Below are 17,475 nucleotides of genomic sequence, written 5' to 3' on the forward strand. Positions count from 1 at the left end.
ATGATTTACTGTATTGTCCACATTAACTATTGTTTTGTTAACAGGGTGATTGGTAAGACGCTTTTTAATCCATCATTTTGAATAAGACCAGACCCTTTTTTTCTTTCAAAAATGAGAACACCAAAGAAGTACCCAGTGCATTGCCTTTTCTAGATGTTTTGAAAAGGTAGATCATTTTGCTGTATAATCTCAACTGATTTATTTGAGAAAGGGTTTGGCACTGCCGCAGCTGCTGAAAGTAGTCTGCCCAATAACTAAAAAGAAATTGCAGTCTGAAACAGATGTAAAAAGTAATCACAAATGGTCTTTTTTTAGGGTTTCAACGGCTTCTGAAGAATTAATTTCCTTGTTGTTTGTGATAATTAAATAAGTACATTTTAAGAAGTCTTTTTATAGAGATTTTCACATGATTAATTGCTGGTCGAGGAACAGCGTAACACAGCTTGAAATACGTATATCCACTATACTATTTTATACATATTAACAAGTATTCCAGGTCTGAAAAATCGTAATTTAAAAATTGAAAATGTCTAGATTCTCCAAGACTGTGGGAAATGCATTTTCCCAAGGTACTTACGACACTAGAATTTTTTTTTTTTTTTAATTGTAGTGTTCTTATATTGACTAAAATGCAAAGGCTTTTTGGCTGATTAACCTTTGGGGCAGCTTGCACCCATCGCACATTCATAATGTCAAATGTCCCTAGTGAGTGGGGCAACTTAAGGGCATCAGCGCTTCTGACTGGGTGTGTATCATTCCTTGTCCGATTCATCCGCTAAGTGGCCTGGTTATCTTGAGTGATTGATTGTCACAGAGGGGGAGGGTATAATATCCAGCCACTAGACTACTGGATTAAACCATGTGAAGTGCTGGTTACTGACTACATATTTCAGTTAATTTTGTTCATCAGGTAAACAATGCTAACAATTCAACAAAAAGACCTGATCGAATGTTTTGTGTCAAGCATCAGTGTCACATTTAGACATCAGTAGATTTGTATTTTAGGTTTTTATTGAAGTTCACTTTGTTTTGCAGCCCACAGATGCACTTAATCTATAACTGCATTCAAGCCATTGTGATGCCGATCCAAGCACGAGAAGACATATTATTTAATATGCCGAATGAATCTGTGTGATTTACAATCATACTTTGTCCGAGTCCAAAAATAAAAACAAAGAAACATCAATGGTGCCATGGGAACCTTCGGGGCATTTAGAAATGTCTTATCGCTTCTTATGTGAAGTGTAATGATCATGCAAACATCAGAGTTCTTTTATTTCTTGACCAGCTGGATGACATCCTCATCTTCTAGCACATGGTCTTTGCCGACTTTCTGCGGGTTATGCTTCACTGACGATCCCCACACCAACGCACTGCAGAGAGAAGAGGGATATGACGCTAGGCACGTTTCAACACAGGAGTATTGTACTAAAGATTTTACACACATGGTTTAAAATCTCTCTTTACTGACAAGGTATATTTAAAAAAATCTGCACCAAATTTATTGAGACATGTAATAAAGACTTAGGTAGTTTGGTTTAAGTCACTTGAAATTAAAATAATAATTTAGAAATAGAGTATTTCCTTCCATACCACAGTAACAGTTTCTGCCAAAATACTGTAGCTACTACAGTCACTAAGAATTAAAAACTGTTGCTAAGAATTTAAACTAAATAGAAAATAATAAAATACATAAATGTAAAATATGCTAATTAATTAAATCATACATTAGAGAATCGCCAGATTGAGGCGATTGGCAGATTCAGCATTTTGGCAGAAACTAGTTGCCCTAATACATTTTTTAAAGACATCTTAAATTTGACAGTGTTGATTGGATGTCTGTCCCTTTACAAATCAGTGTTGTTATTGTTAACCAAAACTACTTTATTTAAAATAAAATGCAAGTACCAGACAAAAACCTTGAATGAAAATTAGAAATGACTTGGTTATTTAGTTATTAAATAACTAAGTTGAAGTAATAAAACTAAATAGAAATATGAAAAAAATTATAAAAGCACATAAAATAACAAAAAAAAGAGAAACAAACCTAAAACTTAAAGTGAAAATATAAAAAAAGCTAATTCAAAATATTAATAGTATAAAAGCATATGAATACTACTAAAACAACAGTGTGAAAATTAACTAAAATTAATAAGAGACTAACTTTAAAAACAAATCTAAAAGAAATATCAAATATCAATTTATCAAGGTAAGAAAGATGCAATTTCAAGGCTATTTTTTTTAAAATTATAAATTAAGGCCTCACAGGCTGAATTTAGGAACTACGCCTTCTTAAAAGAAGGGAACAACACACTGTAACCTTGGAAGTGAGTTTATAAGTTTAGTGAGTTTACTGTCATCATGTGAGAAATAAAGATAACTAGTGCTGCAATTACATCAGAGCCTTTCAGGAATTTAAATCAGATCTTATTCTCTGGATCTCAACACAAATGAACAATGACGTACAGCAGAAAGGGAAATCCATAATCACTTTACATCCTAACTGACTTATTACGGCTTCAATGCAGCCTTACTAAGTGAAAACAAAATCAATGACATTACCCGTCTCAGTCCTCGTTTAAAAAAATACACAAGTCTCCTTGAACGTTTTGAAGTCACTTACTATTTGAATTCTTTGATGAGGTTTTTGTGAATCTTTAAACAGAAGTCCTCAACAGCTGTCTTCCCATCTGGAAGTACTACAGGTGCTGTGTAATCAGGAAGCTGTCCCTTTGGCTTTGTGTAGCTGTGAATAATCAGTCAGAGTTATTATACATACTTCTGTGGCTTTATGATACATAGTGCATATTGTAAACTTCTGAAGACTGGCAGTGAGAACTAGACAGCAGAACATTATGATATATTAAGGTACATTACGTTTCTGTAAGCTTCACGCAGGAGACATACGAGTATAGCAAATCACTTTTTCTTTTTTTTTTTTTATTACATTCCTGAAAGCTCTTCCAGAAAGTATGCAACTTAATCATTCTGCATACAAAGATAAGTTCACTGACCAAATTCTAAACATGCCATCACAGAATGCATTCCAGGAACAAGTGACTCACATGCGCACTAGATGCAGGTAGTCCCAGATCTTTTCCAACAGGTCGTCAAAGTTCCAGCGGTGGTGAGCTGAGATTGGCACGCAGTGAGGGATTTTGTAGATAACGTCCAGCTCCTCAATGGAGATCTGGTCGATTTTGTTGAGTACATAGATGCAGGGGATGTAAACCCTGGAGAGGAGAGTAAGAATCGTGTGAATAATCTCTTCTAAATGGTAATGACTGAGTATGGAGGACATGAAGATGTCCTACCGGTTCCCCTCCACCACATCAATGAGGTCATCAGCTGTAGAGTCGCTTCGTAGGGTTATATCTGCATTGTGGATCTTATACTCGGAAAGGATGCTTTTCACAGTCTCACCGTCTAGCTCACTTTGAGCACACTGAAACAAAAGCATGATGACAACTTTAAACATGATTGATAACACTAAGATAAATGATAAGACTAAATAAAATGGTTTGTAATGAAGAAATGACTTGAACAAGTAAAAAGCTGATCTGCTGTTCCATGTGATCAATGTCAACTTTTCAAATGTTTTTGATTAAATATTTCAAGACATTTAGCATTTACTTAAATATTTACCATTTATTATTTAATTAAGATAGGACCAAAGTATATTAGATTTTGCCAATTAGCAGTTAGTGCCAGACTAATGTAAATTATAATAAACTGCTTTAATAGAATTATGTCACTGAAATAAAGTCACTCAATTTCAAAAATATTCCAATAAATTAACACCTCTTGGATTCATTTTAAACGAACAGTGTTAAATCCAGCTAATATACCTAAAAGGCTTCTCCACAAATCATATTTTTACATTTTAAATATGTTCATTTTATGCAAGAAAAGTGACCCAAACTTTAACAATAATTTTTATAAATGTATGCAATAGAGGGTAATAGCTCTCTGAAGTCGTACAGTTGCGGTGAAGTTGATTCCGCCCTTGTCTTTCTTCTTGAAGCCAATATTTGGTGGTTGCTTGTTGAGACGGATACCAAAGCCTTCCAACTCGTGTTCAATGAGCTTTTTATGTCCGAGAGGCTTCAGAACGTCCAAGACGATCAGGATAAGATTGCAAGTGCGAGCAACTGTTGGAAGGAGACGAGGTCAGGGAGAGTGAATGTGACTGGTAATACAGCACACTTAAAAACATAGCAAATACGTGGAATTATTGTGATGTTTATATCAGCTGTTTAGACTCTCATTCCGACGGGACCCATTCACTGCAGAGGATCCATTGGCGAGCAAGCGACGTAATGCTAAATTTCTCCAAATTTGTTCTGATTAAGAAACAAGATCTGCATCCTGGATGGTCTGAGGGTAAGCAAATTAAAATTTTTGGATGACCTATTCCTTTAGTAGTTACCAGCAATGACTTGTCGTCCTCTTCCCTTGCCATCTTTCGCTCCCTCAATGATACCTGGGAGATCCAGGAGCTAATAAAACATAAGAATAATGACATTAAAAATGGTCAAATCTCACCGCCTCATTTCATAAAAATGCTACAGTGTTGCAAACCCACATGTCAGGATGTTTAACCAGGAGGAAACACCCTCAAAAACCCATTTTGACAGAAAACGCTGCATTCAGTACCATCACTTTGCATGGTATATGATGAACTAGTGCAAAGAGTTTCACCTGAATTTTTGCTCCTTTATAACGGATCACTCCCGGTACAGTTGTCAGTGTGGTAAACTCATAGGCAGCGACCTCAGAGTACACACCAGCCAAGTTACTCAGAAGAGTGGATTTGCCCACTGACGGGAAGCCCACAAATCCTATTCGGGCATCACCGGTTTTTGCCACATCAAAACCTGCATGAAAAACAGGTTGGTGAAAAAACAACGCAGTAGCAGACCAATTTAATCACTCAGTACCTCCTCATAATAACAGGTGCATGAAGCTCCAGAGGTGAGATATTGTAGCATCTGTATGTGATGATGCTGCAGTACCAACCCTCTCCAGTGCCTCCTCCGCTGCCTCCTTTAGGAGTGATGAGCTCTCTCCTCAATTTGGCCAATCTAGCCTTCAGCAAACCCAGATGATGAGCTGTGGCCTTATTCTTCTGAGTACGAGCCATCTGCAGGACACAAACAATTAAGAAAACCGCATATTTAATATGACAATGTCAAGTCAACAATGGATTTTCACAGCTATCGTTATTATGTAACATTTAAAAGCTCAGTTTATTGAATCTCAAATTAATTTCTGAAATCCAGATGGATTCACTGTTGAATGGGTTTGGCGCTAAAGTGCTAACGGCTAGTTTTCATATATTAGTATTCACGTCAACCCACCTCGTTCTCGATTTCGGCTATTTTGGCGAGTAAACTCATTTTGGCGTTGGTCCTTTCAAAGTCGTCACTTCAAAAATAAAAAGTTGATGTTACTTAATCGGTTAAACAGCTTGTTGGCTCAAAAGCACACCGTTGTCATGCTTTGCCATGAGTTCACGCCACGCTCAGTTCTCGCGATGCTTTTCCTCTTCCCGTGTCTGAAAAAAAGGGCTCCGCCTACTGGTAAGGAGTGAATACTTACAGTTCTTCTTCATTTCCAGAGTTGATTCGGAGTATCAAGCTTAAATGTCAACACAGACAGATACTGAAAAAGTGTTCTGGGGCCTTTACCATGATGGTAGATGAACAATTTCTGAGTTACAGGATTAGTTTCAAGTTGACAAAACCAAACCATTCCAATCCGGCTTTGTTGGTACCGTGATGCTGATCATCAACTTTCTTTGTCAACTCAGGCTTTGATCCTGAGTTTGTGGAGCACGTGCACATGCATGTGTGACGTCGCTGGTGAACAGCCAATCACGAGCCTTGGTTAAAGGTTTTGCTGAAGGTTAAGAGATTGAAGAATATGATGAATTTAAATGCATTTACAATGTAAAAAGTACTTCTTCATGAAAGAGGACCATCATAGTACAGGCCCCGTTGAGAAACCTGTTTGTGTCTGCAAGCTGAAAATGCTGCTTTATCAGCTTGGTAGTAGTAGTAGTGTACATTTTTTAATTTCGGAAATTAGAAATAATTATTTAGTCATTATGGTGATCTCAAAACCAACCTGGTGTGGATGAATCACAAAAATGTACTATAATATAATTAATATAATGTCAAATGTTTTATAAATAGCCTACTGTGTTAAGCAAAAATAAATTTGGACAAAAAAAAAAAAAAAAAAAAGTATCCACCCCTGAATACAATGTGAGTAGTCAATAATTTTTTATATCTGTTTACCAGAAAACCATACATTTTACAGCCTATATGTGAGCCTGGACCACAAAACCAGTCTCAAGTAGCAATAGCCAAAAATACATTGTATGGGTGAAAATGCTAGATTTTTCTTTTATGCCAAAAATCATTAGGATGTTAAGTAAAGATCATGTTCCATGAAGAAGAATAAATTTACTACCGTAAATATATCAAAACTTAATTTTTGATTTGTAATATGCATTGCTAACTTCATTTGGACAACTTTAAAGGCGATTTTCTCAATGTTTAGATTTTTTTTGCACCCTCAAGATTTTCAAATAAATCTCGACCCTTATGACTGGTTTTGTGGTCCATGGTCACATATCTGCTAACTGTTATATAGATAACCTCAAAGCTAAGACAACTCAATACTGCATTAAACAAATAACACATCAATGTTCAAACAACACACACTTAATTTTCTGATAAATAGTTTCATTTTATTGTTTATATTCATTTTGCATACAGTATTTAATCACTCATAGTTTCTATGTTGGTGAAATTGCTGGATCCACCATTGTTTCATTAGGTTCTGTAACCCCTTAATGACATTACACCCTGGGATGTGTTGTTGCTGGGCCAGGACATGAAATGCACCAATATATCCAACATGAACCCATCATATATCTTTAGAATCTAAAGTGCACAGATCTATCAATAACATGCTATCAATAAATGATAGTAAAGTATGGTGAACCGGTCATAATCTCTCCTACAATAAATAGTCTTGTGGTAATCAATTCTTTGCATCAGACAGACATTTGTGTTTACATTCTGAAAGGCGTGAGACCGATTGTTCGGAAAATAAGCATGAGAGTTCTTTATTTTGATTTGTGCTGTGGAGTTGTTTGACCTTTAACACCAGAAAACAGGCTGAATTCACAGGGCCATCCCAGAGAAATCCATTACAGTATAATAGTACGGCTTACTGGGAAATCTTAAGATCTTCCACAGTACCATCCGTTTACCTACTTTCTACCCATTTTGAAAGCTTTGGTTCTACATTCCACGTCCACACTCAAATACAGTTCTTTACCACACATCCTTTGAGAAAGACATACGCATTTGGAGGTGTGCTTGTCCTCGTTGAAATACAAAAATAGGCATTTCCAAACATATACAAGATAGTTGCTGCTCTTAAACAGATCTACGTCTATAAATAGCATCTGGTAGATCTCGTCTCGTTTTGAAGACCGTTTAAGCATAAAGCACACAGTGAACCGAGAGAGTTTCCCCTCAGCTACTCCATAAAGATACGTCAATCGCCGTTGGAACTAATGGAGATGTCGGTGCAATAACAGCAGCGATCTAACATCTACATTGTAAGCACAGTCATTTCAGTTGAGGTCTCATTTGCTGCCCTTGCCTTAGCCTACTACACAATCATTATCGTTGTACATTCTGGCCATTATCCTATGACTGAAGGTGTCTTTCTATTTGAATGAGCAACATAAATTCATATTATAGTCAGTAAGCGTTGAAGTGCATTGATAAAAAGTGCAAGTATAGATTCAGATGCATTCATTTCGAGAGGAGTAAATTGTTTGCAACATGGCCCCCGGAATAGTCACTTTTAGAGGGCTTATAACAGAAGATCACTACAGCTGATGCCGTTTCCTAACCTAAAAGATATATGCTTTCCTTTGAGAGTGTAAATCTAGGGTTTTCGCTATTTGGACAGGAAGGGGAGGCATTCCTCATCTGCCCCTGTCTTGGGTTCAGACATGCTATTAGTTCCTCAATAAAGAGTTATTAATGCCTGTTGATTCAAAGAACAGGTCAGATCTCATTCACATATGCAGAGACAGACAATTCGGTAGGAAGCACTAGTCTGGCACTATTCGGTGCCGTTTGAGGTCGTCACATTGCTTTCCTGAATTAAGTCCCCCGGGAGGACTTGCTCACCTGATATCTTTCCATCATTAGTTACTGAGAAAAGTCTCTCTGTGATCCAGTCAACAGAGAAACAGCATCATTTATTGAGGTAAAAAAAAGAAAAAAACAAATTGACAAGATATGTGTGGAAGTTTCCATTTCAACCGCATTATCCTTGGTAACCTCTGATGGTGTTATCAGAATTTGGATAATACTTTATTGAAACCATAAGGCTTTACAGTAAAATGCAACTTGGCCATATGATGGCGAAAGTCTTCTCCGGAGATGCCGGCTGGGCTGGCAGCTCTAGCTGCTTTCGGAGGAAGTGGGCGGCGCGGTGGAAGACGATCGGCGCCGGGAGACGGACTGCGAGCGGTCGTGGCTGTGTTTGTCGTAGGGCTGGAGTTGCACCTCCAGGAAGTCCCGGTGTTGCTGGCTGATCACCTGACTGATGAGGCCTGGAAGCGCCTGTAAGTTGCTGAGCAACGTTTCCAGTTTGGTCTCCAGCAGCGCGATCCTCTTTTCCATGTCCTCGCCCCGCTCGTTCAGGTCCGAGACCAGGTCGTACATGATGTTTTGAGTCTGAGGTGAAGCGAGGGAGAGGTTAAAATTAACAGAGATTCATAAATATTCAGGTGTTGTAAGTCTAGCGCTGCGTGATCAGGTTTTATTAAACATCTTTTAAAAGATGACAAAATCTGTCATGTCACAAAGGACATGTCGATCCCAGCTGCATGTGACAGGTGCTCTAAAAAGCACTCAGGTGATGGATTGCCCTGATGAGAAATGAAGTGTACCGTCCATATTTTTAGACATCTCAATTCCCAGTAAAGACGACATAAAAGGTCTTTCATGACATTGCATCATGCGCAGAAATTTCAAACTCAGACTTCTTGTTACAAGCAACTCAGTGTAGGCCTACATAACAAACATTAAAAGACACTAGAAACTTTTATTTTAGCATTGTTATCAACTGAAAATTCACTTTCAACTGCGAGACAATGCTTGCTATTCACTCAGAATTGCTAAGGTGTTGCTATGCATTGCTAAGGTGTAGCGACAGACTGATGATCAGTTTGACCGATACTTCTTTTACCAATATTCACAATTTTGTCTATAATCTTTTATAGATATTCAGATTATTCTAAAACAGAGAATTGGCACTGAATATTACTATAATCCTTTTTTTTTTTTTTTTTTTTAATATTGGTAAAACCGATATTTTTTAACAATATTAACAAAATTCTGAATATCGGTTAAATGCAAACATAAGTAAATATATCACAAAAATATCTCTAAAAATATCAGTCAAACCATATTTCGGGCCCTGCACCTTAGCAGTGCATAATGCTCAATCATTCTTTTTTTTTGTAATAGGGCCTATTGAGTCTAGCGATAAATGGCACCATTTGGTGGGGGGAAGGCTAGAAAGAATATTTCTTTACAGATGACTTTACAGATAAAGTAGCTTATTTATTGTGCTGTCAGAATTTGTTCTCCAAATTAGAAATTAAAAATGTGTAGCTTACTAAAAACAGTATTAACATAATAATTATCAACTTATACAGCATTTCAGCAGTCACTCAAACTCTAATAAAGTGGATTAAGAGTTTTATTTTTTAGCGGATTATTGTGTGGTTGCTAGGGAGATCTTTGTGGCTGCTTACTTATTTAAATCAAAAGATAATAACACTGATATTCCGGTCTCTAGAAATGGCTCAGCTCCCTCCTACTACACACCTTCCCTTAACAAGTCACATGATTTGAAACAATTCATGTCTGTAGTCGGTAACGGTGTGGGATGAGTTGTGCAATGTAGTTTAATACTTTGAGATACTTAGAGGTTTGTTCAAATCCCTCACCATTAGTATGAGCAATAGTGACGCTTGCCTTAGCAAACACTACTAAACATGAAGAAACTGTCTTCAAATAATATCATTATTCTAAAAATGAACAAAACAACTTGAAAAATTAAACAGATCACAGGTGTGGAAACAAAAGTTGCAGACGCACCATATCAGGCGGGCTGTCTGAAGGTTGCAGAAGCACTGCAGCTGCTTTAGTTATTTTAAGCTGCATTATAGGATTCATTGCCACTGGGAGCAGCTGCAGCCATGATTAATGTTATACCGCCCTCTGATGGCGAGAGGCAATTACGGCAATGATAAAAGGAGACAGAAACCAGTATGAGTCATATCACATCAAGCTCCGCCTCAATGTCACCCTCTCCGGATTCTTTGGGAGGTGCTGGACAGGAGGGTAATTGGGTAACACTAACTAATGACTCTCACGGCAAAGCCCCGACAGAGGTTGCAGGAATGTGACCACTGCGGATGTTTGAATGTCACAGCTTGGGCGTGCGAGCAAGTGTACACTCGTGCGAGAGGCTGTTCCAGCTGACTCATCAGATCTCGAGTGTATCCCTTTCCCAGGTTGCTGTGGGTTTTGCAGTGTCAGGCTGGCAGCATGCCTGGTGTTCCCCAAGGCTCACTCTTTAGTCCGTCTAAAAAATGGCCGTGAAGGAAGTGCAAATGCAGGGTTTCAAATTTATCAGGCTATTTTAACATCTCAGGTATCCCATCAGTTATTTTTTCTAAGGAGATGAAAGCTTTTCCAGACCATTAAGCAGCATGATGAATTGTGCATAGCAAGAGGGGAATAAATAGCAAAAGTGAACATGAGGACGTTTCGTAAAGGAAATATAATAAATTAACTGACATCAACCATATGCTTAGTTGCTCTTTGCAAGGAAACAAATTATCATTACCACATACTGAAATCATATTGTAGACAAACATACAGAAAAAAACAAATCAAATGATAAAATCTTGTCTGTTCATTTGACACCTGTAGACTTACAATATATTAAAATTCATACTAAAACACAAACGGACCTCCAAAATTCCGTCATGCATTAGTTAAACATTCACTCAAAGGTATCTTACCTTTGCAAGGTCCACTAGAGAGTTTGCTTGGTCATTCAGCTTGCGTTGCTCCATTTTTACACTTCTTAATCTGAACACAAGACCATTCAGAGCCCAATAGCGGCAAGCGGTCAGTACAAAAATCTTTTGACAGGTTCTCCATTCACAAGCCACACATTTCGGAAGCACTCCTAGGACATGCACAAGACATGAGGAGAGAATGCAGGGATTGAAGGAGGACTGAGGCGCATGCAAGTCAAAACTTCAGTGAGAAGAGGCTGTGGGCGAGGAACGTCGCTTCTTTTCTGAGGGATATTCTTTTCCACACCTCTTACAGGAACAAAGCAATGCTTTATCAACATCTGATGGAAATTATGAAAATATAATGACCTTATTGATGCATACAAAAGTACACCTGAGGCTCTGAGAGATTTTCTACACTCTCAGAAATAAAGGTACAAAAGCTGTCACTGGGTACCTTTTCAAAAGGTATATGTTTGCACCTAAAGGTTCCATTTTATCTGAAAGGTACATATTAGTACTTGAAGTGTACATATTAGAACCTAATAGGTACAAAAGTGTACCTTTTGAAAAGGCACTGCCCCAGTGACAGCATTTGTACCTTTATTTCTGAGTGTAGTTATTAGTGAGGAAATGATATATTAGAAACGTTCCAAAAAAAGCTACAGAGTGTACTTCATATTCATAGAACTTTACAAAATTTAAATGACAGGTCAGTCTCTTCTGGTTATTTTTTTACATAAAAAAGATTACATCAAGAGAATATTTAGAGTTTTTAGGGGGAAAACCATGATTGTGTTTACAGTAATATACTTATCGTAGAAGTCTATGGGGCCAGGCTTCAAATGTTAAAATATACATTGTATACATAAACACATATATAAAATATGCACAAAAATGTAAGTTTACAGTGACACTAGTAAAATTGCTTACTAACCTTGTCTGTACGTAGTTATATCCAATATTTCATGCCTATGTACAACCACTGAACCCAGTAATGTTCAAATTATATTTGTAAGGGTATGAAATGTGACATTTAAATGTTTTACATTTATTTTTTTATGTGACTTACAAAAATAAGGACATTATCTTTTGTTAAATTACAAGAATAAAAATGTACACATAAACCCACAGGGATTTCGCCAAGACATAATTAAAAGATTTATAAATTTATAGTTCAAATCTGCTTGTATAGTAAAAATGAGATACTATTATATTTTTATAAATACTTTGAATTAGTTTTTATTTTTATATTTCTGTTTTCATTCTACTTTTAGTAAAAGTTTTATTAATTTTGTTGCATATTCTTTTGTGTCTATGTAGGGTTTTTTTCTGCTAAAGTTTTATTTATTTTATTTTTTTAAGTAACATAAATTGTTTTATGCTTTTAGTTTAATATAATAACCCTGGTTCAAATAACAGTAATTTTTTACAGATGAATTTAGTGCTTTAACAAAAATATGAGCTCCACATTTTGCTTTTAAACCCTCCTGAATTATTTGCCCCATAGACTTCCATTGTAAGTGTATTGCTGTAAATGGGACAGGCTATTTTTTTTTTTTGGTGATACTTCACAGCTTGTCCCATAAGAGTCTAATTTGGGTTGAACCTGGAACATTCTTTTAAAATAACGACTATGAAACCTGTTTCATATTTGGTTTTGTTGTATTTTAAATGGATCACTGTTTACTGTAAGGAAGCTGAGATAAATGGCTCTGAGAAATGAATACTACATCACACAGCTTTGTAAACCAACCCTCTCACTCAAATCCATACTGTTATCATTAATTATTCATCTCCTCCATTTAATTAGGTTTCTCAGGAACTACTTATCTTCACTATGCATTAAGTGTTCTCTTCTCTCATTCTCAAGGGCACTGCAAACAGCACTCCTGCGAGACATGTGCAGGTAACACACATAAATTGCGGTTTGCATTCAGTATGTTTCCTGACTCACAAGGGAGTAACACAAGAAATCTGTACTCTGTTCTGGTGGAACGGGATTGAATCACAGCCAGAGATATTTGAAATCATTGCTGAGAAAGAGCAACATTTAGCAATTCATTGTGTGGAGACCGACGCATTAAGCGTCGAGTTAACTCCCTAATTAAACTCTGAGAGTTTGATGACACAGATCAGAGAACAGACAACATGGGCGGCCTCTGGGGACTCGATGGTGATTGGCCCAGATGTAGCAATTTCCGTCCTGGAGAGCTGCATGGAGTGTAGTACATGGATACATAGGCTGCAATTCGGCTGCCAACCACCGGAGTGCGCAAAAAAAGCACCACACAGCAGAACAGAAAAACGAGTGCAGAGTCTGGCCAGAGACTACTCGATGAATCACACACATACATGTCCAGGTCAGATTTTATAACTAAGCCAAAAACAATAAGCAATTATATTTGGTATACAGAAAATTAACTGTTTTAGGATCATTAAGATTGTTTGGACTGTCATTTTCACAACAATTAAGCACTTTTTACCCTCTAGTTCTCATTACTGTAAAACCCTTTATTTTATTTCAACTATCAACTATAAATCTTTTTTAAAATTGTTATATTATATGAAATTATTTTTTTTTAAATGTATATTAATTCGATATTTTAAAATAAAATAACTCGTGCAAATAAAATAAGTTACGGCGATTCTGTTAAAATAACTTTGTTGCCTTTATTTATGCTTATGTTTAATTTATATGGCATTAAAGTATTTTTTACAATATAAAATTTGTGTGAAGAAAAAATTACTGTAATACATTCCATTGTCTACTTTTTTATAATAATTCCCATTATTCTTAGACATAACTAGCTTTAAATATAATAGCTTAGTTTATATGAATATTTAAATGTATACCTATATATTATATTCAAATATTTTATAATGTAAAATAGCTTATGTAAACAAAATAGAATAATATTTTTGCTTAGTTTGTTGCATTAAAACATTTTTATAATATAAAAATAATTAGTTTGAAGATAGTTTGAAGCACTTATAATATCATCATCATGTTTTTTTTTTTTTAAATATGTAAAATTCATTGTTTAAGTCATTGTTTTTGTCCCATTATAGTTATAAGAATCACAGAAGAAAATGTGTTTAATTTCATGTGTGTGGGGATTTGTCCAAATCTTAATGGTCCTCAAACAATCAGAATTTTCTTTAAATGAAACAATTTATTTTTTCTCTCTTTAGATGTTTTTCTTTTTTTGTTTTTTTTGGTGGTGAAATATGACCAGGACATCCCCACAGCAAATGCCAGGTACTTCATGTAGACAGATATAATTGCTTTTTAATTCCTAATGTTGAAATATTGTTTTACAATAAGTATGTCCTGAGAGAATGGCTCCATTAAATTCATTTTACAGTTGGATGACCGATAGCGTTTAGAGAGAGGAACTATATCTGACCATTAAAGACATGAAAAGCTTTTCAAAGCATATATAACTAAATCTAATTTGTCTGGGGAGGCTCGCATCACATTTCTACATCTATTGTGCCAATGCTAAAGCAGAGCCGTGTATTTGGCAAGCATCCGGTTTTCACATCAAGGGTATATTAGAGAAAAACTCTAGCCTACACGCTCTACATTAACCGAGCTTCATTCATGAGGCTCCTTCTGTTCCCCGAGACGTGTGTGGTGAACATTAGCTCCTGCTGGGGCAAAGGGAGCACTGCATTTTGGGATAAAAGTCGTCCAGAGGCTCCCTCGGGCACCTGCTGACCTTAGTGTCTGAGAGTTCTTGCTCGCTCGTACAATCCCACACCGAGGCATCGAGCTGTTTGGGTTTCTTTCTTTGTCCCCGTGTGCGTTTTCTTGCAGTCAGCCTGATTCACCACATGCTGGTCTGGGCTGCAGTGAAACAATGTAATTGTTCCTAGCAGCTGAAGCAAACGTCACACCCGTTTGCCTCGCTGCATAAGCTTCAGGAAATCATTCAGCATGCTGAGCTGAAGATGTGGGGAAACGTCCATTACGACTGGCAAAATTCAGTGGCCGGGCGATTCACATTATGACTAAGGACTTCATTTGCACCGTTACCGGTCATCCAAGTGAGAAATGAAGGGGTGGTGGTGGGGGAGGGTGGGATATGCAGAGACAAATGTTGTTTCAGGAGCAACTCGGATTCCATGAGCCCAAAGATGCAAAGATGAAATAGAGCTGAGAAACTGGACGTAAATGAAAGTGTTCAGGAACGGTCATCGTTTGACTCATGGAAGCAAAGTAAAGTTTTTAATCAGTGGCTGTCTGATTAAACATCCCAAATAATCACATTCATGCAACAATGGAAAGAAAACACCCTCTATCATTGATAACTGAAATTCATTGGATAAAACGGTCATGTATAGTTGGTTCAGTTTGTTTGTGTCAGTGCTGGTTTTAGGACTGTGCAGCTGAGAAATGGCTAAAATGCTAATTGAGTGAATTTCACAAAATCTCCAGGTCACATTTCAGCTCAAAATCAAAAGAAAAAAATATATAAAAATAAATTAAAACAATTTATTAAAATGAAAATATTTAATTTATTTTAATTATAATAATTATTTTATTTAATTAAATATCTTACAAAAAATGTATTTTATTTTTTAAATTCTCATTATTACTTTCAAATCAAAAGTTGCTCTAATGTATTTTTTTTATTATTATTTAAATCAAGTTAGCACAACAAATACAATCACAATATATAGATACTTTACATATTAAAACATTTAAATATTTTGAACATATGTTCTTTAAATGTTACATATTTAAATATATACACACACAAATACTATCATGATGTTTAAATACTTTATATTTATACATATAATAAGAATGAGTTTTGGGAAAATGTGCTTAACTTTAACTGCACTAACAAAAAAATAAAAAATAAAGTCGGTGCCAATAGCCTTGTGGGCAGCCGTTGCATTACGGGTGTCCCAAGTTCAAATCCCGACTCAAGGACCTTTCCCAATTCTGTTGTCAGTTCTGATCTGTCCTATTGTAATAAAGGCGAAAATGTAAAACATAAATCTTAAAAAATATATAAATAAAAATGTTAAATAAAATAAAAAAGCAATTAAAACCATATAAATTCTAATTTATTTCTTTTGATTTTGGGGTGAAAAACCTGGATGTTTTTGAAAAGTTGAATGAGATTCAGCTAATTAGCAACTGTGTTAAGTTAAAAAGCTACATTTAATGTCCTTGATTGTGTCTAATACTCCATTTTTTAAGGTAATTAATTGTAATGAAAAAATAATCTTAAGTGTGGAAACTTTAAATTATGCTTGGTATTGTACAAAAATATTTGCTGAAGTTTTTTAAAGAATGAATTTCACTTATCAAATAAGGGCGTGTACATTTTTTCTGCTCATTAGATAGAAATACAAGCTCTCATTTGCATGCACACAACAGATCTGTATCTAAAGGTGAGGCGAAGACTTACTTTCGAGCTCTATTGCATTGTGTTGACACAAACAGGAAAAAAAGGAAACATAAAATAGACAAATGAATTATCACAACAGTTAAAATGTGGCATGATCATTCTGTTCAGATCTCCCTGAAAACTCCATTGACACACAGTCATCAGGTGAAGATTCCGGAAACATTCCATTCTGCTCCACCCACTGACCACCATTGTTAGGCTTACCAAACTACATGCTACTCATAATTCACAGCTAGCCTTTTAAAAATGTATTTAGCTACTAAAATGTATTAGAAAAGATGACCACAATACCTACTTTCACACAAAACCGGAGTAAAATTTGCTAGATTGACCACATCTGGCATTCACACATACACTGAAAAAAATGATTCATTGAATTTACTCAATTTTTTTTTAGGTAAGTGGTTGCAATCAATTTATTTTAGCTACATTTAAATAAACAAATTTAGTTTACTAACTTTCAACATATTTTTTTTAATTAAATGTAGCTAAATTAAATTGTTTGCAACCACTTACCTTAAAATTTTTTTTGCAGTGTACAGCAGTTTTCCATTTTTAATCCATACTGCTACTCCACATTGCTGTTAAAACTCAATTCCATTAACTTTAACAAATAAATTTACTCTACATACAAAAAACTCAGAATTTATTTAAGTGATTCATAACAAACAGCAGCAATTAATTAAATGTTTTCTTTTGAAAAAGAAAGACGTCGTAAAATGACATTGCGACAAAAATAGCAATGTAGCATTTGTCACATTACAATGATAAAGTAGCTTGTTACTGGAAAAGCGAAGCTATTTTGAAAACAATGTTGCAATACTGAAAAATGTTAAATTTGTATTGTCGCTGCTTTTAATTAATTAGTTGCTGTTCACACAGAAGATGGTTGTGTTCACCTCGCGCAAG

At 35.8% G+C, this 17,475-nt stretch overlaps 2 protein-coding genes across 4 annotated transcripts in view; both read right to left on the minus strand.

Moving 5' to 3' along the window:
* Window positions 1–989: 989 nt before the first annotated feature.
* On the minus strand, window positions 990–5,578 carry drg1 (developmentally regulated GTP binding protein 1). Its single transcript, XM_058789344.1, has 9 exons — window positions 5,361–5,578; window positions 5,020–5,143; window positions 4,702–4,877; window positions 4,430–4,499; window positions 3,982–4,151; window positions 3,315–3,445; window positions 3,066–3,233; window positions 2,624–2,746; window positions 990–1,373 (listed from the first exon to the last, which is right to left on the minus strand). The coding sequence occupies exons 1-9, from the start codon at window positions 5,397–5,399 to the stop codon at window positions 1,274–1,276; spliced, it is 1,101 nt and encodes a 366-aa protein (XP_058645327.1). The 5' UTR covers window positions 5,400–5,578; the 3' UTR covers window positions 990–1,273.
* A 1,171-nt stretch (window positions 5,579–6,749) lies between these two features.
* The window catches only part of kcnn2 (potassium calcium-activated channel subfamily N member 2), a 39,269-nt gene continuing 28,543 nt past the window's right edge, over window positions 6,750–17,475 (minus strand). The window contains exons 7-9 of one of the 3 annotated variants that reach the window (XM_058789068.1): window positions 16,564–16,575; window positions 11,138–11,240; window positions 6,750–8,774 (exon numbers count right to left, since the gene is read on the minus strand). In XM_058789068.1, the coding sequence (XP_058645051.1) occupies window positions 8,499–8,774; window positions 11,138–11,240; window positions 16,564–16,575 (391 nt within the window). In that variant the 3' untranslated portion in view covers window positions 6,750–8,498. The other 2 variants (XM_058789066.1, XM_058789067.1) reach the window with 2 other exon arrangements.

The sequence above is a fragment of the Onychostoma macrolepis genome, chromosome 10, assembly GCF_012432095.1.
Source record: "Onychostoma macrolepis isolate SWU-2019 chromosome 10, ASM1243209v1, whole genome shotgun sequence".
Classification (NCBI taxonomy): Eukaryota; Metazoa; Chordata; class Actinopteri; order Cypriniformes; family Cyprinidae; genus Onychostoma; species Onychostoma macrolepis.